The 25,938-nt window shown below is 41.4% G+C and overlaps 1 protein-coding gene across 1 annotated transcript in view; it reads right to left on the reverse strand.

Annotated features, from left to right (window-relative positions):
• SETD2 (SET domain containing 2, histone lysine methyltransferase) overlaps positions 1–24,803 on the reverse strand; it is a 144,805-nt gene extending 120,002 nt beyond the window's left edge. Inside the window, exons 1-2 of the mRNA XM_065399039.1 lie at positions 24,779–24,803; positions 23,171–23,243 (exon numbers count right to left, since the gene is read on the reverse strand). Coding sequence (XP_065255111.1) covers positions 23,171–23,243; positions 24,779–24,803 — 98 coding nt within the window. The remainder of the gene's footprint in view (positions 1–23,170; positions 23,244–24,778) is intronic.
• Between the last annotated feature and the right edge of the window lie 1,135 nt (positions 24,804–25,938).

Consider the following 25,938-nt stretch of genomic DNA (forward strand, 5'->3'; position numbering starts at 1 on the left):
CCACATAGGACTAAATCAAGAATTGCCTCTCCTCTGGTGGGTTCCAGGACCAGCTGCTCCACGAAGCAGTCATTTAAGGTGTCAAGAAACTATATATGCATCCGAAGAAGTGGGTTGTAGCCCACGAAAGCTTATGCTCTAATAAATTTGTTAGTCTCTAAGGTGCCACAAGTACTCCTGTTATATCTTTGCATCCCGTCCTGAGGTGACATGTACCCAGTCAATATGGGGATAATTGAACTTGGGGGATAATGGGGATAATTGAGGCTCACAGCTGGGGCTGTCCCTGGCGTGGGGGCAAGGGCTCCAGCTGTGAGCCCGTCACCTGGCTGACAGTTGGGGGGGGAAGGGCAGCTGTGAGCCTGGTGCTGGGCTCAATTTCATAGTAGGGACCCTACCAGCCTTTCTTGTCAATTTCACCGCCCCAGCTGTGAGCCCAGTGCGGCAGAGGCCTGAATTAACAGCCTATATAAGAAACAGTGTCTACATAGACACTGCGTCACCCTAACTCCACCTCCACAAGAGGCGTAGGGGTTATGACAGTGTACTAGGGCACTTACATCAGCGGGAGCAAGGATGTAGTGTAGACACTGACATAATTAGGTAGACGTAAGGCACCTTATGCCGGCTTAACTCTAGTGTAGACCAGGCTTTAGGGTGCATCTATATCAAAATCACAGATTGTGGTTACAGCTCAAGCTGACACAGCTCCATTTATAGCTTAGGTATCTTGGGTGCTAGAGCAGTGCATGCTTCAGTGTAGGTTGCATAGGCCCGCCTAGAACCTCGGATAATTATTCAAATTACTCACGGGGCTAGCGGAGCTTGAGCTGCTGCAAATGTATTGCTCTGGGACCCGAACTAGGTAAGGTACATCACTAGAGCTCTGCAAATCTGCGGATAACCCCGGACGCGGATATCCACATCCGCGGACCATATTTGCGGACTGGATGCGGATACAAATTTTGTATCCACGCAGAGCTCTATATAGCAACATGAGCTGTAATCACACCCTCTGATTACAAAACATACATACTCTTAAGGTTCCTTAATCGCAGTCATTGGTGAAAGAAAGACTTATGCTCATAAAATTTTACCCTAAGCCTCAACACTTCTGGGAGGTACACTGAGGCAGAGGGCCATTAAGTAACTTGCCCAATGTTACAACATGGTCAGTGGTGAATGTTGGAATACAGCCCAGGATCCTGACTCCCAATGCTATACTCTAGCCACCAGACCTCACTGCCCCAGTAATGCTTCAGAATATGGGGGACTGACTGGATGGAGATTTGGCACACATATTTAGTTAAAGTATAAAAGTCAAAGAAAAAGAGTAGATGGCAGCTGTTTTGGCAACAGTAATCATGAATGATAATATCTAATTTGTTCTCACTTCTAATGCAATATCACAATTCATCATACACATCTGCCTGACAAAAACAACATGACCGTACATGAATCACCTATACTCTCCTGGAATGTTGGTGGCAACCACCTCCACAATTATCACCTTATATACTTTTTGGCAAATCAAAATCTGATTTAAAACACAGATGTTCTGGTATGTTACTGTATTGTACCAAATTCCCTGACAGGGTCTCTGGAATTTAGTCATGTTAAACAAATCAGTCACCACGTATGTGCATCCATTAAAAACAATTAACTGTAATCCTTCAAATGCCCAGTGAACATTTAGTGGGGGAAGAAACCACCAAAGAATTAGGAAATGAACATGTTGCTACTCTAAAATGCCTTCCCTCAACAACCAACTGTTTTCCCGCAATTTTTTTACCCAAACCATTTGGTCCTCTAAAAATAAAACATTATCAGAACAACCGTTTTTAATGATATCATCATCATCTAGTGAAAAACACTAGCATTTGAAAAGAGAACTTTTTCCATATGTCTATAGTTTATACCAATTTCTTTGGCAGAGGTGAACTAGACAGTTCAGGTATTTCATTTCACTCTGTCTGGGAGGATGGGCTCCCACTACCCTCCTCACAAAGACCATGCACTTACTTTAGAATCTACTGTTCTATGTGCAACCTGGGGAGGTGCCTGAGGATTTAGGGAGAGCAGGAGAAAGCAAAATTGGTAATGACTCCAAAAAAAGAAGGATCCTGATCTAGTAATTACAGTCCATTAAATTTAACTCATTGAATTTTACTAGAGAATCGAAGTATATTAGCAGAACAGAGCAATAAAGGTGGGAACAAATCATGCAAGATAAATTTGGTTTTGGATAGAATATAAATAGGTAAAAGGAATGCTGTATATATAACTAATTTTGTAATGCATCTTGTATAATCTCCAAATCTTATCTGAAAAATTTAATTCATACTGGAGGGAGACCATAAGAAATATCTTCTCCCTTGCATAGTACTTCAGTCAGCAGAGAACTGAACTTGCTGCACAAATCACCTTCTCCATAACCCAGTATTACCTACAGCTTTAAACTGACCAGGATTGTATGGATTGCATCAGTTTCACCCTGCTGCTGCTGTTTTCCTGAAGGATATTTTTAAGAAGCAGAAGATGTGACACCTGATATCAACAATAGCAAGTTAAATTTAAAACCATCTCCTCTGTTGCATATCAAAAATATGCATGGGCTTCTAAATGTTACCAGCTGCACTGGTTTTAGTTGAAATCTGTTTGAGAGATTCCGGCTACACTGGATTTAAAGTCATTTGAAAATTCCATATTGCTACATATTAAGTACGAGCATAGTAGTAAACTTTATGAAAGAAGAACAAGCACAACAAAAAGGTATTAGCCTGATGACTTCATTATAACCACAATATAACTACAATGGCTTAGCGATGGCATGTTAATGGACTATGTTTCTAGTAACCTTGCTTAAAGTTTTCCTGTTTTGCATTTTATTAAACTTCAGCTATAAAAGAAAACATGTTTCTATTTAAATCAGACACTTTTCCTTTTCTCCGAGACCTCTTGGTAGTTTATTTTTGTAAGTTTTTTTTCCTTAGAAAAAGAGGATTTTAAAACCTAAAGTAGAAATCACATTTTAAATTGAGGACAGCTATGAACAAGTGGGTGGAATTCTGATCGATGCAATTCGCCCAATCATACTATCCTTTATTTGCCTTCTGCAATCCTGTATAAAATACTACAAGTGTTAATTAAAAAAAAACAGTTTTTTATGCTAAGACAAATTAAAATGAAGAACCATATTTCACAATTCTGACAGCCTGTCACAGTTACACAACAGTGAAAAATACTTTTATCCAGTTAGGTGGCGGTGAGATTTGTAAATGTACATATATACACAAGCCCCACGGGTCTGACTCTGACACTGACTAAGAGTAAATATAAATCCTAACTACTACATAATAAGGAACATCTTAGCCATTCCAGGCTGTCATGGGCATGTTAATACAAAGGAAGGTTCCCTCCCCCCCGATGTACAGCATCTCAGGCATTTCTAACGTGTTTATCAACTCGGTATGAAAGCTTTCTTTTGCCTCTATTGTATGCCACCTCACAAGTGTCATTTACTTCTAAGCTTTATCTACACTAGACAATGTTACCAAAAAATTCCTGATGGTGATAGAACCACTAATAGAACCAGGTTCTGGTGGCTTCCAGCATTTTTATCACTTAATTAAACATGCAGGTTTTTTGAGTTCTGTGAGTGCAAAACACATACTGATATTTTATTTTTTTTTAATTTGCAGAAGACATCTGAAACCAGAAATTACAATTTGACTTGTTTTATATGGTCTTCATTGAGAAAGAAAGGATCCAAGTTTGAAGAAGTTCTCTCCCTTTGCTATGTGGCTTCTAGAGGAGGAAAACAGATTCAAGACAGTAAACAATGCAACATCAAAATAGACCTCTTCAGCCTCAAGAAAAGGTACCTTGCACTTTTTTCCTGCTATTCTCAGCCACACAGCATATTCAAGAATGAAGTGTTAACAATATTGCACTGGGAAATAGAAGTAAAAGAAGAGAGATATAACAAGGACTGCACTTTCTTATCCCTGCAGATATGCAGTCCACACTATACAAGAAAGGCATACTGCAAATAATAGGGGAATACTGCAATTTTTTGAGTGCTTCTTCACAAGCACTTTATAAAAAATCCAAGTTTGGGATCATAAACAGTATTAGCATACTACAATATTTATAACCTTGGTCCCTAATCGGAGCAGCAGAAATACAACCTTCCTCATACTTCCAGCAGTCAATCTGGACCTGGTGGGACCACTTGTGACAGGGGGTGAGTGAAAAGTGTAGTTCAGTCTCAACACCTATTCAAGCCTTGGCCTGACTCATGTCATTGCCAGCAAGAATGCCTGGTAGTGCCTATAGACATGGTAAGTTTTGTGATATGAATAGCTGTACATTGGGAATAAGAGAACCCCTCAATTTCACCTAGACCACTGAATCACCATCGCCCAGCAACACCTGTCAGTCATTACTGTCCTAGGCTGAATCTGAACCAACAATCCAGACATGAAAGAATCTCTATTTTATTGCTCAATTCAACCCACCCAGTTTCCATAACATTTATTTTCAGCGTGAAACAATATCACACAGTGAATGCATCAGTTAACATTATAGAATCTATATCAGGGCAAGCAATATATTTAACATGATACTGAAGCCACTACAGAGATGCTGGACATAATAAATGAGAGGGCATTATTCATGCTTAGAAGCAATACAAACGCCCAATTCACAATTATTAATTTTTATTTCTGTTACTCACTTACTGACAAATGTAACTAATAGTAAAAAAAAAAGTTTAGAAATCTCAAGTTTTATCATGTGTTTGGTTAATTAATCCCTAATGTGCCTGGAGATTTAAAATAATAATACAAATTAGTACCCGTTTCAATGATTAAATTTAATAAAGGTTGTGCTACATTACTGTGAGCAGTTTCACAGATGATAAAGTTGTACTTCTAGTCCACAAGAATGTCCTTGATAACAACAACTGGATTATACTACTGTGAGAAAAGCAGTGAAGTAACAGACAATCCAATACCTTTTCCCCTCCTCCCAACAACTGGCATAGAGTAGGAGGGCTAAGACATACAGCAATAGTGTCAAGCCCCCTACTTAAAAGAAACACCAACTTAAACTCAACTCAGTTTCCGAACTGGAGTTAAATGAGTTTCAAGTATACACGTGGGGTGTCCCTGAATCAATCCCCTCCCTCCAACCCATCGCCACTCTCTACTATGGTCAGTGTTTGTGGTTCTATAATAGATTTTCCTATTTTAAAAGTGGTTCTCCTTTGTTGCTTTGTGAAAGAACCCCACAAACAGGGATAACTGACTGCCTATGCCAGGAAAACAGCATAATTTACTGCACACGCATTTCTATCAAATGCAAAAAGTGTATCAAAAGAAAGAACTCATTCTTCTTTCATCTTTCATTTACAGGAATCTTAGGGGCTACTTGTAACAATAGTGCTAAAACATTTTAGACAGAAATGTGATTTTAGAGCTATTACTGCTGAGCTGGGAAGTTGCTGAAAAGAGTCTTGTATAGGGAATGAGAGATGCTCCTACTGGAGGAGATGTCTTGTTAGGCACAAAGCAATCCCTGGTCCGATTAAGGAGAAAGAGGCACAAGAAACAGCTTGTTGAAGCCATAAATTTGTATTATAAGGCTTGTGCGGCTTCCTGTCTTCCCATCTCTGATGAGGTCATAATTTGCTAACACCATGAACGGTGACCTTAAATAACAATGTGCAGTGATTTTCAAGACACTGGAGTACATAAAACTACCTTTAAAAATCAGTCATTTCCCTCAGAGTTGTGTGGCAGTACTCCGTAAGTGAAGTTGAGGGAGTAAAGTTAGTATCCAGGAGGGGAGGGATGAAGAGGATGCAATAGTAGGGGCAAAATACTACCTGCACCTGGACGAGTGTTTTGATGTTGAGTACTCATTTCTATTGAAGCTTGAAGGGTGTTTTTTTCCACTTTTTCCTCTCATTTATTCTGGTTTACACAACTCAGTCCAGTACATCAACCTATCCTCCTTCAACAAAGAGCACCTTTTTAAAACCAAGGAACTTCACTAAAACTGAGCACTGTTTCTGAGCTGATATTCCTGGGAAAATAAAATAAAAGAGTAGTGCTTTTCTAGGACTGGTCTACACTATGGGGAGTGGGGAGAGATATCGATCTAAGTCGACGGATTTAGATCTACTTACTGCAGTGTCTTCACTGCAGTGTGTCGATGGGAGACGCTGTCTCGTCGATTCCCCTTGCGCTTCTCGTTGAGGTGGAGTACCAGAGTTGACGCTAGAGCAATCGGTGGTCGATTTATCATGTTTATACTAGACAATAAATCGACCCCCGCTGGATCGATTGCTGCCCATCGATCCGACTGGTAGCGTAGACAAGCCCCTAGTTAAATCCCGCACCTGAGGATACCTTAAAGACTATTGTTTATAAGTCACTATAGGTGTGTGTACATTTTTTTCCATTTAGAAAACAAAATACTAGACCTTGATTGTAACACTTTGCTTTCAGGTTGTTGTACCAGCCCCTTGTCTCACAGCTACTATAAACAACGTACAACGTCACTAACACACCTGTTTATCAACTCAGCCCTAACTTCAGAGCTGTGACAGGCACTTTCATAACAAAATGCCTGCTTCCCAAGGAAGTTATTAACCGAGATTTTAGACAAGGGGGGTTTCCTAATTTCTAAGGCTTTGTCCACAATGGAAATCTGCCTGGTTACAACCATATGTGCCCTGCCACTGATGTAATGATACCAGCACAAACCCCTAGGGTGGACAAGACAAACGGCTGTAAGCTATAACTTGCACTGGTGCAGTTTATCCCAGTGTCACACAGTGGTAAGCTCCACTTGTGCATATACCGATCTACACAGATTTTCTACTGATGCAGGTATACCAGGGGCCCGTTATCAATGGCAGTAATCAGGGCAAATGTCAAGTGTAGACAAGGCTTTAGTTTCAACCCTGCCTTCTCCTTTCCTCACTTAATCAGGCTCTAACATTCAGAGCTGGAAACTAAGATCTGTTGCTCAACATACATTTTGGTGAAGAACACTTTGAAGGAAAGCATTATCTAAATACTTGACTTGTACAGTACTTGACATTTTCAGGATGTTTAACTTCATGTTTTAGCCAGGTCTATAATAATCCTACATCAGTGCTCCGTGGCATCGTGCATTGTCACTGGAATGTCAGTGTAGAATTTCTTACACGTGCTGAGCTACTGGCACAGATTACCCCAGCAATCCCCAGAGTTAATGTTTCTCTCTTAATACACAAAAAGCTGAACTTTGCAAACTGAGAAAGAGGCAGATCAACTTTTGAGCCATGCAAATTGACACTGTCCATTCAACTGCTAGATATTAAAATGATTAAGAACCTAAATTGACACAGCTTCCAATTCAGACATGCACAGTATCCCTACATGGACAGGAGCCATTAAGAACAGATCCAATAGGCATCATAGCACAATATGGAAAAATTATAGCTCTAATTTTTTTTTTACTATGATCATTTAAACTCAGTTCTTTCACAGCTGGAGGGAATATAGGCTTGATACTGGCATGAGCTAAAATGCCTTTTCTTGGCCAACTGGCATCCTCAAAGCTGTAGTAGCAGAGAAAACTCTCCCCTAGCAGCCATTAAATGCTGCCTCTGGTTCCAGAGGAGGTGTGTCAGGGAAATGGAGTGGTAGGGGTAGGTGAGTGGGTGAAGGATGATTGCCATGATAAAGGGCTGAGCTGATTTGGTAGGAAGCAGTTGAAGCCCAAGGAGAAGATGAAAAATGGATACATGGCCATGTTATGAAAAGCATTAGCCTTTCACTGCTACTCTGAGAAGACACACAAAGAGAAAGTGGGTCAAAGAAAGCAGGCACATGTGAAAAATTGCAGTAAATTTCCCCCAAATGCTAAATGTATTAGCTGCTATTTGTACATTTTTATATTAAAATATTACAATTTTTGAGCAAGTAGGATACTTTGCTCTAGGAAGCAGGAGACTCAGTCAGAATTATACCACTAGCTTTCTGTGGCTTCTGGTCTTTTGTTCTGATAAAGAATACATGCCCCCACTACTTCCCCTTAAATAATCTAAAATCTCCCTGGACTGTTAAAGATAATTCTGTTCAACTCACCCTCTCTCCCCCTTTAGTTCAGCACCAGGAGATGTCTAAATAAGAAACCAAATGAGTGCTTAATTTTTAAACCATGACAGGAATCATCATAAGCAATGTCGTTGCCATAGCAGCCATGCACAGGATTACTGAGAACACTGCAAGTAAATTAATGACTGCATGCACAATGACTAAACAAAGGTGGAGAACGAAAAAGACACCAACACAGTCCAGCTGAGACAGCGTGTAAAGGCAAGAAAAGGATATTAAAATCAATTATTATAAAATCAAAATTAGTTAGCCACAAATCCACAACATAATCTTAAACGAAGACTTCTAGTCTGGTAATATTTCAGACCCAGCATGGGTAGTCCACAACTTCCTTGGAATGTCCTCTCCCCATCCATCCTCCTCTACATATCAGAGGATTTTTTATTTGTAGCTCTTATAGGGTACAAGAGCTGGAGACTCACCATTCTCACTGCCTTTACTGGTTGTTAAATGCCAGTGATTGGTTTAAATTTAATCTCACTTCCTGTAAACCCTGGTACCAGAATTCTGCCTCCCCATACCCCCCATCATAAAACAGCACACATGGTGATGAAATACCGACTGCTGATGACAGGAAGGACTGCAAGGTATCAGAAGAGCCACTGAAAATTAATCTTCCAACTCTAACAACATCTTCTCTCCTTAATGTGTTTGCATTGCTACTCCCATCTTCCATATAGTCCATGGTAGGTTGTAGGTGCCTCATGGCAGGGACTTTGCCTTTTCCACATCTGTAATGTATTGTGTACACTTACATCACTACAACAAATAATCCATAGCTATCTATTAGGCGTCATGAGTCCACCTGCAGGTGAGACAGAAAAAGATATAGAACTTGACTGAAGCCACAGAAGCTTAAGCAAACTAAGCAGTCATGGGATAAGAGGGAAGGTCCTCTCACAGATCAGTAACAGGTTAAGAGATGGGAATAAAAGGATAGGAATAAATGGTCAGTTTTTACAATGGAGAGAGGTAAATAGCAGGGTCCCCCAAAGATCAGTGTTAGGACCTGTGCTGTTCAATATATTAATAAATGATCTGGAAAAGGGGATGAACAGTGAGGTGGCAAAAACTGCAGACGATACAAAGTTACTCAAGGTCATTTAGTCCAAAACTGACTGCAGAAAGTTACAAAGGGATCACAATAAATTGGGTGACTGGGCAACAAAATGGCAGATGAAATTCAATGTTGATAAGTACAAAGTAATACACACTGGAAAAAATAATCTCAACGATACATACAAAATGATGGGATCTAAATTTGCTGTTACCACTCAAGAAAGAGATCTTGGAGTCATCATGGTTAGTTCTCTGAAAACATCCACTCAACGTGCAGTGGCAGTCAAAAAAAAGTTAACAGAAGGTTAGGATCCACTAGGAAAGGGTTAGCTAATAAAACAAAAAAATATCATGATGCCACTATGTAAATCCACGATTCGCCTACACCTTGAATACTGCATACAGTTCTGGTCACCCCATCCAAAAAAAGATATAATTGGAAAAGGTGCAGAGAAGAACAATGGAAATGATTAGGAGAATGGAACAACTTCCATATCAGGAGAGTGTAAAAGGACGGGGACTGTACAGTTTAGAAGAGAGATGACTAAGAGGGGGTATAGGATAGAGGGCTATAAAATCAAGAATGGAATAGAGAAAGTGAATAGGGAAGTATTATTTACCCCTTCAGATAACACAAGATACCCAATGAAATTAATAGGCAGCAGGTTTAAAACAAACATAAGGAAGTACTTCTTCACACAACACACTGTCAACCTGTGGAACTCATTGCTGGGGGATTTTGTGAAGGCCAAAAGTATAACTGGGTTCAAAAAAGAATCATAAGTTGATGGAGGATAGGTCCATCAATGGCTATTAGCCAAGATGGTCAAGATGCAAGCCCATGCTCTTGGTGTCCCTAACCCTCCAATTTCTAGAACCTGGGACTGGAAGACAGATCACTTGAAATTGCCCCATTCTGTTCATTCTCTCTGAAGCATCTGGCACTGGCCACTATCAGAGACAGGATACTGACCTGGATGTACTACTAGTCTGAACCAGTATGACTGTTCTTATGTTAAACATTTCCTGATGACACACTAAAGTGACTGTTTTCAAATCTCTCCTTTGGGATACAAAGTCACAAGAAGAAGAGCTATAAAATCAAGTGTAACATTAAAAAGACAGTGACATACTCCTAATCAAAAGTAATGTGGTACTTACAAAGATATGGCAAATTCATGACGTCCCTAGTACTTTTCACTTTGCCCTTTTAAATATTTTTAAAACTCCTTGGAAGCTTGAAATTAAAAACCACATCCAATGGCTAAGGCCTGGACTGGGATGTGGGAAATCTTGGTTCAGTTCCCAGCTCTGCCATAGACATTCTGTGTGACTTTGGGCAACTCACTCAATCTCCCTACCCCAGTTCCCAATATTATGCTTGTATGTTCTATCCCTTTCTCTCATCCTGTGTCTTGTCTATTTATAATTAAAGTACTTCAGGTTGGGACTGTCTCTTACTATTTCTGTGCACAGCGCCTAGCACGATGAGGCCCTGATGTTGGTTTAGGACTCAAGGCATTACTTTAATACAAACAAAAAATAAAAAGATTTCCTCCACTGGGTACACCCTGTTTATTGCTATAGGATTATTTTTAAGTGTTGAGCATATATAGTAGAAAAGAATTAAAATTAAGGCCATGAAGAATTACCTGAATTTTGCAAAGACAGCTAAAGACAAAAATTAAGTCAAATGTTGATCTTGGAATGAATCTTAAGTGTCCTTTTATGTCCTTTTTTATATGAAAACCATTTCAGCTTTTCAATTTGGAAATATTTTTGAAAGTTCATTTAATCTCCTGTTTGTGCAAACAATCGCTTGAAATACCATAAGGAAGGGGTTGGTACATACTTTTCATAATGTAAGCTCTACTCGGTCTTCTGATTCATTTTAAAAATAAAAAAATAAGCTTACCCTAGGGCAGAATGGCTTTCCTAAAATTATGACACTATATGAGAATCTTATTTAGATCAGACGCAAACTTGTGAGAGCTCAGAAAAGATGCAAAGAAAAACCCTCATGGCCACAAAACTGACACGTAACCAGAGGAAGTAACACAATTCTAAAGAGAAAACACAACATTATACCACAAAGGGCAATGATTATGCAAACTAAAGATCCACACATGGATATGCAGAGAACTTCTCAAAAACACTCTTGTGAGGACTTACATTGCTAGTAGTACGGTGTTTTCCCCTTCAATTTCATTAATGAACAAATGGCAGCTATTTGTAAACTGCTCCAGTGTTTCATCTAAGTGTCTGAGCTGCCACCAACTGGCTTTTTGCTCATAGCTTCTTCCATTTCAAAACTCACCCTGACAGTTTCATGTAATCACCAAAGCTCTACGTAAACAATTACGTGGGCAATGTGTTGATACCGTTTCTTGGTATGGAGGCAAAAGGTACTAAAGAAACATGCTTCTTTCCCCCCCCGCCCCTCTCCTACACAGAGCAAAAAACAGTGAACCATCCTGTATAAGCCGAGTTTACACATTGTAGTAACTGAAACTGGTTATACTAAAAGTTTGGTCTACTCGTGTGGACTGAGCGAAATTGGGTTATAACCAGGTTAAAAAAAAAATGCTCTCAATACAATGAAACAAGATCAATACCAATAAACAATTTTTAAGATGCATGCTCTAAACCAGGCCTGTACCTCCACCTGGTTTCATAACCTGTGATAACGTTGTCTGGACCTAACTATATTAGCAATTTTTCTAAAATATTCCCTGCTAGCAATGGTGGGAGCAACAGTAGACAAAGTACCACAAGTCACAAGACACAAGTCACAAGACACAGCAATAGCAGCTAGCTAGACCATGCTTTAACAAAGTTTGGCCACCACCATGTCAAGGAATGTTTGCCGTGTGTAGACAGACTTTTTGCTAACGGGAAGGAAAACTAGACTTGTCTGTGTCACTTGAAGAAAAGTCATTTTAATGCTCTTAACATCAACTAAGAAATAAGACTAGTCTTAAAGTAACTTTGTTAAAAGATTCAAAAATGGATTCAAGCTGAATATTTCTGGGCAGGATCTTTCAGATTTCCTGAGTTCCATAAACAGTTAGGATTTAGACTGCAAATTTGATGCTTGAATATACATACCAACACCCTCCTCCCAAAAGCCAGCCCTTTTCAAGCTGGCCTTTGAAACACGGAATAATCAATGGTGATACTTTTAAACTCTTTGGCACTAATGGCTTCAGAGAGCATGTTTATAGTTGTGCAAGGGAAAAAAAGGTTTTGGCCATTAAATTTAACGAATCTCAAGGTCCCTGCAAAACAAACGTATCGACTAGACAAGCCTAATAATAATGTGCAGCTCTGATGTGTCATCTGCAATTTGTTTTCCTCTCTGTCTTGAAGAAAACAATTGGGTCCTCCCTGCAGGGCTCCTTCTAGCAGAAGGGTTCTATTATATACATTTGCAATCTCCTCTGAGGGCTGGACAAGTACAGTACTCCTCCGGATTGAGCCAACATGTTTAGTCTCCTTTCCTGATGCTTCTTCACTGTTCCAAAGGCTCTCCGTCAGCCAGTGAATGCAAAGTCCACTCATCCATACATTAAAGATATTTAGGGGTCAAAAATTGCCTGTCTAGGAAACATTTTAAGTGACAGGCAAGAAATAAGATTCATAGTTAAAGGCAATCAAGCTGTCTAACCATGAAAAATCATGGAGCTGAAGAAGAGCTCTGTGTAGCTCAAAAGCGTGTCTCTTTTACCAACAGAAGTTGGTCCAATAAAACATATTACCTCACCCACCTTGTACCATGAAAAAAATCAGTTTGATAGGCCAGGAAATTATAGCCATATACATCACTCCCACCTGTCATAATTCCCCCCCGCAGATATTTACTTTAACAAATACAGTTTGCATGCATAACCTATGCCTGCTTGATGTGGCGCTCTGTTCCCCTCTAGTAGCACCTAGACCATTCTAGAGATTAACAAGTTTACTACAGCATCAGGTAAGAGCCATGTGGCTTTTAGTTCATGCAGTAGAGGCGCATGCACTAAGCTTCAGAGGTCCCAGGTTCGATCCCGCCCGCCGATGACCAGGATCTGTCAGTGTTACACACGCATTACTTAGTCTCTAATAAAAGGCAGAAAGTTTTTATGTTCATCATTACCCTAGAACTACATGACAAAACAAATGCTATCAAACTGTAAAAATGGTCAGGAACCAAAGATGAAGGAAAAATCCAGATTGTTCAAAATAGACAAAGCACTGACATATCAAGGTGTCAACTTACACTATCTGTGGTAGGTATTAGACACACTTATCATTAAAGTTGATAACTAAGCCCTTGTTCCCATTATTTCCTCCCAAAAGGGAAAGAACTAAAGACTCAACTAATCATGTCCTCTGCCGTCCAACCAGCACACACTTTTCATATATATTCCAAGATTTTTCCATGTCAAACTTAATTTTAAGAGCATTCACTTTTAGAATGTTTTCATTGTATTTTTCAGTACTGAGAGTTCAACAGTGTGTATATATATATATATATATATATATATATATACACACACACACACACACACACACGCATACACACGCATACACACGCATCTTAGAATAAATTTGCCAATAGTTTAATAATCCCCATCATTAATTAGATTCCTAGGCTCATTGACCTCTGGATGAAAAAACTAAAATCTAATTTAAATCATTCCCTGGGTTATCAATGCTGTTAACAGATCAAGAAGAGATTTTTACGTAGGTTCTGGTCTGAGTTTTTGGATAATTTAAGATCTCACTAAGTAAACTTATCTCAAGTCTGACCATGTTTAGTTCTTGAAGCCTATCTTCACAAGGCTTTACATTTGTACCCCAAATTAGTCAATGTTTTCTTTCCCCTGTATGTCTTCCAATGCAAGGATGTCCTCAAAAATCAGAAATCAGTACTCCATTTGGTATTCTAGATGTGGCCTCAAGCATCTTCTACAGCAGAATCCTAAGTCCCTTCCTTTATAACCCAGTGCATCCAAACACCATTTACTTTCCCTGCAGTATCTTATAGATCAATACTTACTAACACACTTAGGGTCTTTCTAAATTCCAGTTCTAGCATGTTACCCATTCACTGCCTACTACACCTCATCTCATCAAATGCTGGTCCTTACATTTTATAAGAAGACTGCCTTTGCCGCTTATCTTCTCAGATCCTTCTGCGAATCTGTATTTCCATAGTATTTATGACAGATCCAATGTAGGCATCATCAAGTTTAGATACATGTTTTTGGTTTTACAGATAAAATTGAGATTAGCCACTATATAGAGCCCTGAGGGACATCACTTACTCCTTTGCTGCCATTTATGAACTATGTACCACCCCAGCCAGATTTTTATCCAGGTCACTGCTTCAGTACAGAATCCAAAATCCTTGTTTTACATTGTTGTTTCTTATGTGATAAATAAAGTTTAAGCTTATATTACAAAACTTGCCGACTGGGTTCAGTGAGCAACAGCACACATCTTGAAACTCACTCTCCCCTCCAACACAAGGGGCTACAAATTTTAAAATAATCTAAACTCCAGGCATTACTTTTTAAACAATTGGATTATCTGAAATAAATTATTGGTAAAGCCCACCACTGCAGGAGGGGGGAGAACCAAGTTATTGAAAACACAGTTAAACACTCTGGGCAAACATATGAAGTGTATTATTGCCCTCAGACAGGTACAGTTCCCAACATCGTAGTTTGGTTGCTGTGGCAACAATCAACAGAAGCTGATTTCAGGTGGGCAAACTACAGTAGCAGTAGAAACTTAACATATCCTGTTTTTATGCAAATGTAACAAATAATAAAGGAAGTGAAAATGAAAATAGGCTATGTAGGTTTCTAAACACTGGTCTTCAGAATTTTCTGCAAGGTATCAGCACTGCTATTAAAGGGTATTCTAATTACAATTGCAAGTGCTTCGCTACTTTCACTGTAACCAGAGTTGCCAACTTTCCCACGGTTAAATAAGCACCCCGACTTTCACAATAAGCCAAAAATCAAGCTAATTCCAATTCAAAACAAGGCCAAAACAAGCTAATCCCTAAGAACCCCAACATTCTGTATGTCTAGATCCCCCCGGCGTGCAGTCTGGGACTGTGGTGGGCCCACTGTGCACCCCTGCCTCTCTCCCCACTTTGCCCCTTGCCGCTGTTTGCCGGGAGCCGATCAAAAAAAAAGAAGCTACAAGCAACAAGCTACAAGCCAAACAAGCAATAAGCTACAAGCCAAAAACTAGCCAACAAGCAACTCACAAGACAATTAATCCAAAAACAAGCCCAATTTCTGCGTTTTTTTGCGGGTTTGACATGTCTGACTGTAACACTATTTCCACTCAGAACTGTCAATTTCTCCTTGTCAACTGCAAAACCTTGCCTGTTTAGTCTCAAATGGGATATTTTGGGGGGAAAATAGAAAAATCCATTAGATATTTATGAGTAATCTAGGTGGGAGAAGGTGATTCTTCTACTCCAAAACTTTTTTTTTAAAAAAAATAGCTCAGGTAATTGAACTAGACTTTGTGTTTCACATGTGATTAGTTTTCAATGAGGAATATTGGGTCCCATCAGCATACACTGAAAATTAACAAGATACAAGCAATTAAAAATGGGCTTGACCATGCATAGTAAAAGTAATGCCTATGGAATTACGGAGTTATAAGAACCAGCTGCATAACTGTCCAGTGTACCCAGTAGGTACTGAGTGTCAGTCAGTAACTAACAGACTAGTCAACTTTAATACCTATGAAGTGATCAAACAGAAGTTGCACAACTCCACTAGTGCAACCAGGATCCATTTTTTTCTTTTAAATTAAGCATAATTAAATGCAAACAACCTATTTTTAATGCAGCATTAAGTTTACACATACGACCATACAACTCAGGAAATTACACTTAAATTTCTCATTGCACTGTTAGTTCATCCCTGTTGCAGAGGCAGCACTTTTCGTTACTAGTTAGGATACTACATGTATATCTGATAGATAGATAGATAGACAGATTCCTCAATACATATATACTTAAGAGTTCTGCCCTTTATACTTTTGAAGTCTAACTTGTTACTGACATGTTAGACCTATAAAACTAGAAAGTATTTAATATTAAAGAATTAAAATACTATGCTAACTGTTTCTGTCCACAATGGGACAGGGCTTCACATCATAACAAAGCCAGGCAGAAAAAGGCTTTTTTACCTGCTTCAGATTTTAGCATCTGTCTCATAATGGTTTGTCCAGCTAATCAGAGGCCTGAAAACATATTGTATGTGCTACAATACCTAGCAACAGCTAGGATATACTAGCAACCTTAACTCCTGCTTTTGTTATTTTTCATCCATCCATAACATTTACCGTAGTTACAAAGAAAAAAGCGTTACTGACTTGGTCATGCCATTTAGCATGGAGCAGTTACAATGTCAATGCAAATACACAAGTCACTGCAAATATTAAACACTATTCAGTGTTCAAAATAACTATTTTGAAGTGCTCAAAAGCTGCTACATTTAGAGGACACACATTTTAAGAAAACATCAAATTGAACACCTAATTATGCAACTACTCTCCGGATGCCATTTCACCTGTTTCTTCCATTCCCTTCCTTCCACTTTCTAGAACTATCCCATGTCAAAGGGACACTCCCAACCTAGATCACTTCTGTCTATTGTCACCACACACCTAGAATTACTATCACTGGAAGCTGGGGGGGGGGAGGGGGGAGGGAGTATTTCTCCATTCCTAGTTTGTTTACTTTGTGCATTTGACAGCATTTTGTGTACACTCAGTTTTCCTTTTTGTAAGAATCTTTTACACCAGAAGCAGAAAACAAAGAGCCTTATAAAAATAGAGGGAAAATTGTAAAACGACAGAAATTGGCACAGGAACTCAGTGGTAGATGAAGTACACCTCTACCCCAATAGAACGCTGTCCTTGGGAGCCAAAAAATCTTACCGCATTATCGGTGAAACCACGTTATATTGAACTTGCTTTGAGCCGCCAGAGTGTGCAGCCCCCCCCCCGAGCACTGCTTTACCGCGTTATATGTGAATTCATGTTATATTGGGTCGCATTATATCGGGGTAGAGGTGTATCTGAAACATAGTGTAATTTATACTCTTTCAGTTAACTTAATTTCAAGTTGACTGTGTCCCTTCCTTCAAGGAAGAGTGACACAGGGGAGATGTCTAAGGTGGAAGCTGTATAAGAAACAAGAAGAGAAATAGGACAAGCAATGGAGGGGAGAAAGCGCAGAGCAAGAAATCCCCCTCCATCTGCCAAAAAAAAAAAAAAAAAAAAAAAAAAAAAGAAAAGAAAAAAAGAAAAAGAAAAAGAAAAAGAAAAAGCGAGGGAGCTCAAAAGTTAGATACCCAAGAACACAAAAGGGAAGAGAATTCTTAATGCAGGAAAGAGAAGTCCAGCTCTGATTTGTAAATAATAGATTTTTTTATTTTTCAAAGAAAGAAAATTAACTGTTGGAGAACACGAAGTTGGAAAAAGAAAAATTAGGTTAGAGCATGACAGAACGTAAGTTATACAGTACCATTTTACACACCATAAGCTTATTGTCCTATTATAAAAGTGCAAAGTGATCAGCAAATCGCCTCATGTAATATCACTCAACTAGTTCTCTATCAAAGTCCAGAGAACAGGATCATTTTTTGTAAAATCCAAAACAGGGTTTCCAGTTAGAGAACCGTAACACCTGTACAATTTAAGCTATACAGGATGATTTCATAAAGTACAGCTCTAGTTGGGAACTTAACATACAATTACCACATGAATAGTCTGCAGATAATTAATGAATTATTCAAATAACTTAACCTGCTTATATGAACAAGTCAGTAAGCTATTTTCCCACAATTGGGTACTGTGCACGGTTCTGTTCTACATTACCCCACAATATTTTCAAACTGGGTGGGACAATTAGATCTAATTTAAATTATGGGGCTGATCTTGAAAACATTTACGATTAGGTGCAGACTCAACTGCTGAGAGTAGTCCCATTGAAGCAAGCACTACACCTGTAGTAAGTAACTGAAGGGTCAGACACTATGCAAGTACTGTTCTCCTCACAGACACATAGGAATAATTTTCAAACTTGGCTGTCTAAAGCTAAGCACCTAAAATCCATATTCAGGGACTAAAATAGAGGTGGCTTCATTTTCAGTGAAAGCTGCAGATGTTCGGCATATCTTACTTCAGCTGGAACTGTGGTGTCCAGTGAAAGTTAGGCCACTTCTTAAGGTGTTTAAATAGAGATAGAGGTGCCTAACTTTAGGCATCCAAAGTTTGAAAGTTTTGGCTGTAAGTATTTACATTCAAAATGGGAACAAAAGTACTGGATTCAACTGATTCCTCATTAATCCTTCAACTGGTATGATTAGCCACCCCAATGCAGTCTAGTTATCAATGCAATGACAAGATTCACAGTGTACATTTCAGGAGCACAAGAGAACTGCATTGAATTTATAGCAAGCATTTTGGGGACAAAGGGGGAGGTTCAAGTCTATTATTATTCATTGTGTATCCCTTCCTGTAGAGAAAAAAATACACCGCTACCTCGATATAACGCGACCCGATAGAACACGAATTCGGATATAACGCGGTAAAGCAGTGCTCCGGGGGGGGCGGGGCTGCGCACTCCAGTGGACCAAAGCAAGTTCAATATAACGCGGTTTCACCTATAACGCAGTAAGATTTTTTGGCTCCCGAGGACAGCGTTATATCGAGGTAGAGGTGTATTGAAAATAGGAAAGATGTACCAAAGTAGTCTTGCCCAATATAAATTTCTGCAGGCACAAATTGTGTTTCAAAGTTTTGAAAAACAGAATAGTTGTCCTAAAATTACAGACTGCATATATACAGATTCTGGAAATAGAAAACAATGGGTACATTAATTGCATAATTTAACAGAAATGCTACATACATTTGAAAATATACTACACTTTGGATGCTTTCATTCTTTAAGACTGACTTGCCTGAGAGAATAAAAAAGGACTTAAAATTATACACAGCACTCCAATTATAAGTGATGTAAGCAGAAATCTAGGGCATTGACAGTTTTCTGCCTGGTTTCAATTTATTTATTGAACAACATTGAGATGTTTTAATAAAAAGATTTATACAAACTTGCACCTGCAAGCTACAAATTATCTGTTTTTATGGATATTAGGCTCAAAATCCAAGTTGTACATGCATCATATAATTAAATGTCATTTTTTTTCTTTAAAATAGCTCTTTCTTAGAGAAGCAAGTGACACAGTGCAGTAATATAAAGAATGTAGTTAAAAAAAATTCACATGCCACAACAGCCAAGTTTCCTCCCTCAGTTTCATGCCCTGGGAGACCATTAGTCTCTCTAATAAGGAAGAGTGATCAAAAGGAGAGGCAGCTGTAAAATAAGTCTTTTTCAGTTGCATTAGTGTCTCCCTGATGCATTATAACAACATAATTGAGGGAACTACCTTTCTGATTTAACTATATCCACCTACAATGTGTTTGCCAGGAGCGTCTACCTTGTGTTGAGGGTACTAAGCTACCGATAATTTTCCCTTGGGGAAAAGAAAATAGAATCCAGCTGCCAACAAGAAAAAAGTAACCAAATCCCAAAGTGACACTACCCACAAACAGTACTAAATTGCCCAGGAGTCTTTATAATAGCAACAAGTTTTGAAAAATAATAAAGTCATGGCAACTACTATAAAGCTCAAATTTTAGACTAAGCATTTCCTTAAAATATTTTAAAAATCTATCAATTTTGAATACCATAGTTTTAGGCCCTGATCCTGAAGGGCACTGGTTTTTAAACTGTAGGGCATGCCCCCCTGAGGGGTGCACTGAGGTTATCAGGGGGATGCAATGACCTGACTGGTTAAAAATGAACCATTACCCAGCACACCCAGTGCAGTACTGCCATTCTACTGCCAGCCCGCTCGTCAAGAACCCACACCTTCCTCCACTCTCAAACGCTCACCCCGCCAACCCTAGTGGCTGCACTTAGAATCAACATAACCGTAATACCGCAGACATGTCCTAGCCCCACAACAGAAACCTCACACCTGGCGTTGCACATGCATGCACAGAGGGGGTGGAACCACTGCGCACGCATGAGTAACTGCTCTGGGCAGCTGGGATTCAAACAGGGTGCACGAGCCTCCTCCCTGTACACGCTGGTCATTTGGGGATTCCCCCCACTCCCTCCAGGGGCTCCAAACTCTGCACCATCCAATTCCCCTCTTACCCCTATCTTAAGTGGGGCACGTGTGGAACATGAATCTCCAAAGGGAGGGGTGCAGCAAAAAAAAAAAAAAAGTTTGGGAACTTCTGCTGTAGGGTGATCCATACAGGCAGACCTTTATGTGTGGATGGGCAGTGTCACCCATCTAGGTCAGGGGCCTTTGGCAGTAAAGTTGAAGAAGATACAGCCAAGTTATAACCTGCAGCAGAGAGCAAAACAAGAAACAAGTGCAGATTTCGGCCTTATACTGTTCAAATGTGTTAATTTATTCTGCTTTTTTGTTGCAGGCAATTCTTGGTGGTGTATTCTAGTTTCCGGGTGTAATAAATGGTTTACAAATATCTAAAGTAAACTACAAAATTTTTCTCTGAATTTGTCTCACATTGAGCAAATATTTAGTGCCACAAAAGTGTCAGCTTTAATCTGGCACATTTAAGATGTTTTTGCATTTTCAATTCACTAGATATTTTAATACATACATAATCTGAACTGAAAAATAAACTGAATTTCTTCTCTAAGAAAATAGTTTGTCCAGTATTTAATTGCACCACTAGCAGCCCTATACACTCACTAGTAACTTTACTCACATACAGATTACGTTTCCTCCCACTTCAGCCTATCCAAGTTCAAAATAAACAAAAATAACTAAATTTGTCAAATATCACTGCTAAATCAAAGTCAACACTTTGCAAATTTACAGGAAAAAACCAGACAGATTTACAGTGAATGTGACATTGAATCTGGACACAAAAATTAGGGAAGACTGTCTATAAGGCGGTTATCCAGATATACTGCAAGTTCTATTTCACACAAAGGCAACATGAATTGGCGTTATTATACTGGGAATTTCACAAAAATTGTAAATTTTACTGTTGAGAGGAACATGTACCATAAAACATAAGCAGATGTAAATGGACTTTAATTCCTTACAAGAAAACTCAAGTCAGTGGCATCATCACTGTACACCCCAAGTTCAATATCTTGGCACTTACAAATATAACAGCCAACCATGTGATTAAACAGCTCCCTTCAGTCTAATATATCTAGTGCAAAATTCACTCAGCAATAGTCCCATTAAGAAAAACCACTGCACTAGCTACAAGCCTATTGATTTACTGGTCTCCAGTTAAGGGTTCAAGTCAACTAGCCATTACTGTCACTCTCCAAAACACCACTATTTATGTATACATTTCAGACATTAAAAGTTACAAATCCTGCTTTTTCAAAATATGAAAATGCATCTCCTCTTTCTTTTCACAGCAACTACACCTAAACACTACAAGAAATTCAAGAATGTTCAGACGGGTCATTAATTGCATTAGCTACAGGGATAACTAACAAGTATTTCATTTAATCTCCCAGTCAAAGGGGGACGAACAGAAATTCTGGAGCAACAGGGTAAGAAATCTGTCAGTGACAAGTCTGCATACAGGCTGATAGTTTGTACCCTGCAGGGGTACCATATTTGGAGGAAGCCATCTTCTACAGCAGCATAAAATATCCTGCAGCTATCATGGTTTGTTTTTAACCTGTGTCCTCCAACATGACAGACAACTGTGCTTTGAAAATACTCAACTGGCTACTGGAATATGCTATGCACTGCATTTTTTAAAATGTGACATTTGAGAAGGGGAAGGAGGTTATTAAAGACAAAGCATTCCTGCCTCTAAAGAAGATGCCATGACTGATCTACTTTATAAAGCATATGCACCTTTTGCTTTATAGAAGGACATGTGCCTGAAAAAGATATAACACTTGCTTTAACAGAGTGGGAAACACTGATCAGATGTATAAGAGCAAGGTTCCAGGATCTAGTACACAGAAGGATGATTGGGAAGACAGCTTCTCTATGGATTCTTTCCATGACCACACTTCAAAACGCTTCTCTAACATATAACTTTTGTCTGAAGATTTTTCAAAATCTCACCCCTTCATAAATTTATTAAGAGATAATAAACCCCTGTTGTGATAAAATATTAAAGAAATATTTGTAACTAAAAGTTGTTAAATAAAGCCAATATGAATTTTTATAAATCCGGTTTAAAATATGTTTGGAGATTGTTCTAAGTGACTGGTGACTATGCAAGATGATAAATAGGTTTTTTAACATGTATGAACTTAATATGAGCTACTTATTTTAATACTGAAATGACCTGGAATGCCAAAAATTACACCAACAATTAGGGTTATCTGTTATGAATAAGCACTTCTACATACACCTATTCATCATTTGCTAGAAGAAATAAGAGACCCTATGACCTAGGCTTAGTAAAACAGAACCTGAATTCAAACTGAAATCCTTGGCATTTTACTAATTTTAGAAGCATCATATGTAAGCATCATTCAGCAAAACCTCATTTTGGGTGACACATAAATCCCGTCTGCTCTCCTTGAACATTAGAGATCTTGTAGCATTTTGCTTAAAAGGTTTGCACTGTTGTTCAAAATATCCCTTTTTACCCTTCACACCCATCCAACTATTGCACTGGAAGAGTGCTATGTGCCAGTTGTCTGCCTCCTTCCATCCCAGAGGTGACTGCATTTCAGTGATGCTGCATGTATAAAGTTTATGAAGCACTCTGGGATCCTTCAGGATGCAAAGCATGCTATAAACACAAAATATTATTCAGGACCAGTAGCTAACTGTTAGACTGTTGAGGAAGAAGACGAAAAACACTATTAGCTACTGAACCACCTTCTCCAAGAGGCGATGAAACCAGCAGCCCTGACATGCTGATTGTTGTGTGTGTATGTTTTGGTGAAAATCCCTGGCAGAGAGAAAAACAAACAAACATCAGCCATTAGTCTGTCCCCTCCTCAGGCTTGTATCTCATTGACCGTTTTTCCCTTCAGCTAGAAAATGGGGCAGGGGCCCAACATGGCTTTAGTTCAACTTCAGTATTTCCCTGAGAATGCCATCTTCACCTACCTGGCCAGAGCCTGAGTCCCAACCTGTTACCCATCCCTAAGGGAACTGGGGACGATTCACAAAGCAGCAGGCAGGGAGAGGAGCCATTTAATCATCCACACACAAAAAAGTGGAGAAAGAGCCTCATTGGGAGAGCTGTAAGTGGCAGGGAGAATGACCACCCCTAGCCTGCCCCCCCTACACACCTGGGGGGTGACAGGGAGAATGACCTCCCCCACAAACAGACCCCTGGAGGAGTGGCAGGGAGAACGATCCCCACCCCCCCCCCCCATACACTCTCAGGGGCTGACAAGGAGAGTGACCCACCCTGCCTTCCCCACAGACGCTGGGGGGTGGAGGGGTGGCAGGGAGAGTGACCCCTCCAGCCCCCCACAAACAGACCCCTGGGCAGGGGGCAGGGAGAATGACCCCCCAGCCCCCCACAAACAGACCCCTGGGCAGGGGGCAGGGAGAATGACCCCCCAGCCCCCCTCCCAGAGACCCCCTGGGTGTGTGGCATGGAGAGTGACCCCCCAGCCCCCCCCAACAGACCCCTGGGCGGGTAGCAGGGAGAGTGACCCCCAGCGCCCCCCAACAGACCCCTGGGCGGGTAGCAGGGAGAGTGACCCCCAGCGCCCCCCAACAGACCCCTGGGCGGGTAGCAGGGAGAGTGACCCCCAGCGCCCCCCAACAGACCCCTGGGCGGGTAGCAGGGAGAGTGACCCCCAGCGCCCCCCAACAGACCCCTGGGCGGGTAGCAGGGAGAGTGACCCCCAGCGCCCCCCAACATACACTCTCGGGGGCTGACAAGGAGAGTGACCCGCCCTGCCCTGTCCCCACAAGCAGACCCCCGCGTGGGGCCAGAGCCTGCCCTTGGCTGTGGGCTCCTCGCCGCCCCCACACTGCACCTCTCCCCGGCTCAGCCGTTGCTTTCCCGGGCCGGGCTCTGACTCGAGGCCGGGGATGCGCGGCCTAGCCCTCCCGCCGGCTCCGACAGGCCCACAAGCCCCACTCTAGCCCCGCGCGCACCTGCCCGCGTCGCCGCCGCCGCCTCGGGTGCCCTTCCCGCGCCAGGCCCCACAGCCCGGCCCCAGCCCGCTCAGGGAACCATTTTGCCTCCCTCCAGCCGGAGGTTAAACCCCCCCCCCCAAAAAAAAACCCCGGCCTGTCCCCTGGGGGTAACCCCACGAGCAGGCCTGGCCCGGGGGGCGTGGGGAGGGGAGCAGGCCTGGCCCCGGGGTGATGTAACCCCCCCCCCATAGCAGGGCAATTCAGGTGTGTGTGTGTGGGTGTGTGGGTGGGACCCCCCCTCCCCTGAGCCGGCCGTGGGTGGGGGACCCCCCCCCGCCCCCTGGAGCCGGCCTGCGGCGAGGGGTGGGGAAATTCAATACTTACTCAGGGGTGGGATGTTCCGGATCATAGAAATCCCCCATCTTCGGCCTCCCCCTGGATCAGCGGCAGCGAGGATCCGAGCAGCCCCCGCCCCGCATAGAGAGAGAGGGGAGGGTGTTAGACAAACGCCCCCCCCCCGCTCTGCTCCGCCGGGTCCCCACGCACCAGAGCCACCAAACCACCTCCGGGATGGGGGGCTCGGGGGTGCGCGCTCTCCTGCCCCAGCTGCCGCCTTCACATCCTCCTCGCCCTCCCCGGGGATGGGGACACCACAATGGGCACCGGGGGCTGTCCCGGCGGCGGGGAGTTTCTGGGGGTCGGAGGGTGTCTCAGGGCTGATTCTCCGCCGGCCACCCCCTTGCAGACAACAACACGCTTCCCATGCACCGAAATCCGCCTCCTCGCCTCAGGGACAGGAACCTGCTGCTGCTGCCCAGGCCATGGGGCTCCCCTCCATCCCGCGGGGGGAGGGGGCAGAAAGAAGCCAATTTATAATTAGCACTAATCCTCTCCCTCCAAAAGCGATCGCCTTGCCGGGGTGGTGGAGAGAGCGGGTGGGCTGTGTCCTCCACGGAGAGCCAGGCCCCACCCCAAAAAGGAGCCACTCTTCTTCCCAATGAAATAATCCAGCCAAGCAATGAAATGAAATCCAAAAAAAAATCAATCAACCCAACTGAAACCTCCTTCCCTCAGTAACTGTAAATCCTCAAGTTTAGACGTGGACGAACGTGTCTCTCCCGTCGCTGATTCGGTTTCTGCTCCTCTTCTGCTCTAGGGGTCCGATCCGATTCCCTGGAGGCAGGGGGGCGGGGGGTTTCACAGCCCCTTATGATGTAGTTGTGGGAGTTAAAAGTGGATTATATTTTTAATAGCTCTCCCCTCCCCCTTGTACTGTATTTTTCCTCTTTAGCGGTGGCTGAGCTTAGAGGCTTCTTCCTCGCTCCCTCCTCCTCCTGCTCTGAAACACAAACGGAAACTGTAACTCATCTACTTCCTACTAAGAGAGTAACAGAAAATACAGAGAGCGAGAGAAACAGCGACAAGGCCCCAAAGCAAGCAACTGCCATAAATGCAAGCTGCTGCTCCTTCCCTGCAAGGTAAAGAAGCAATTTCATGTCGTGGAAACAAACATGGAGCAGGAAGCTCATTATTAAAGGAGACAT

This window comes from Emys orbicularis, chromosome 2 (assembly GCF_028017835.1).
Source record: "Emys orbicularis isolate rEmyOrb1 chromosome 2, rEmyOrb1.hap1, whole genome shotgun sequence".
In the NCBI taxonomy this organism is placed as follows: domain Eukaryota; kingdom Metazoa; phylum Chordata; order Testudines; family Emydidae; genus Emys; species Emys orbicularis.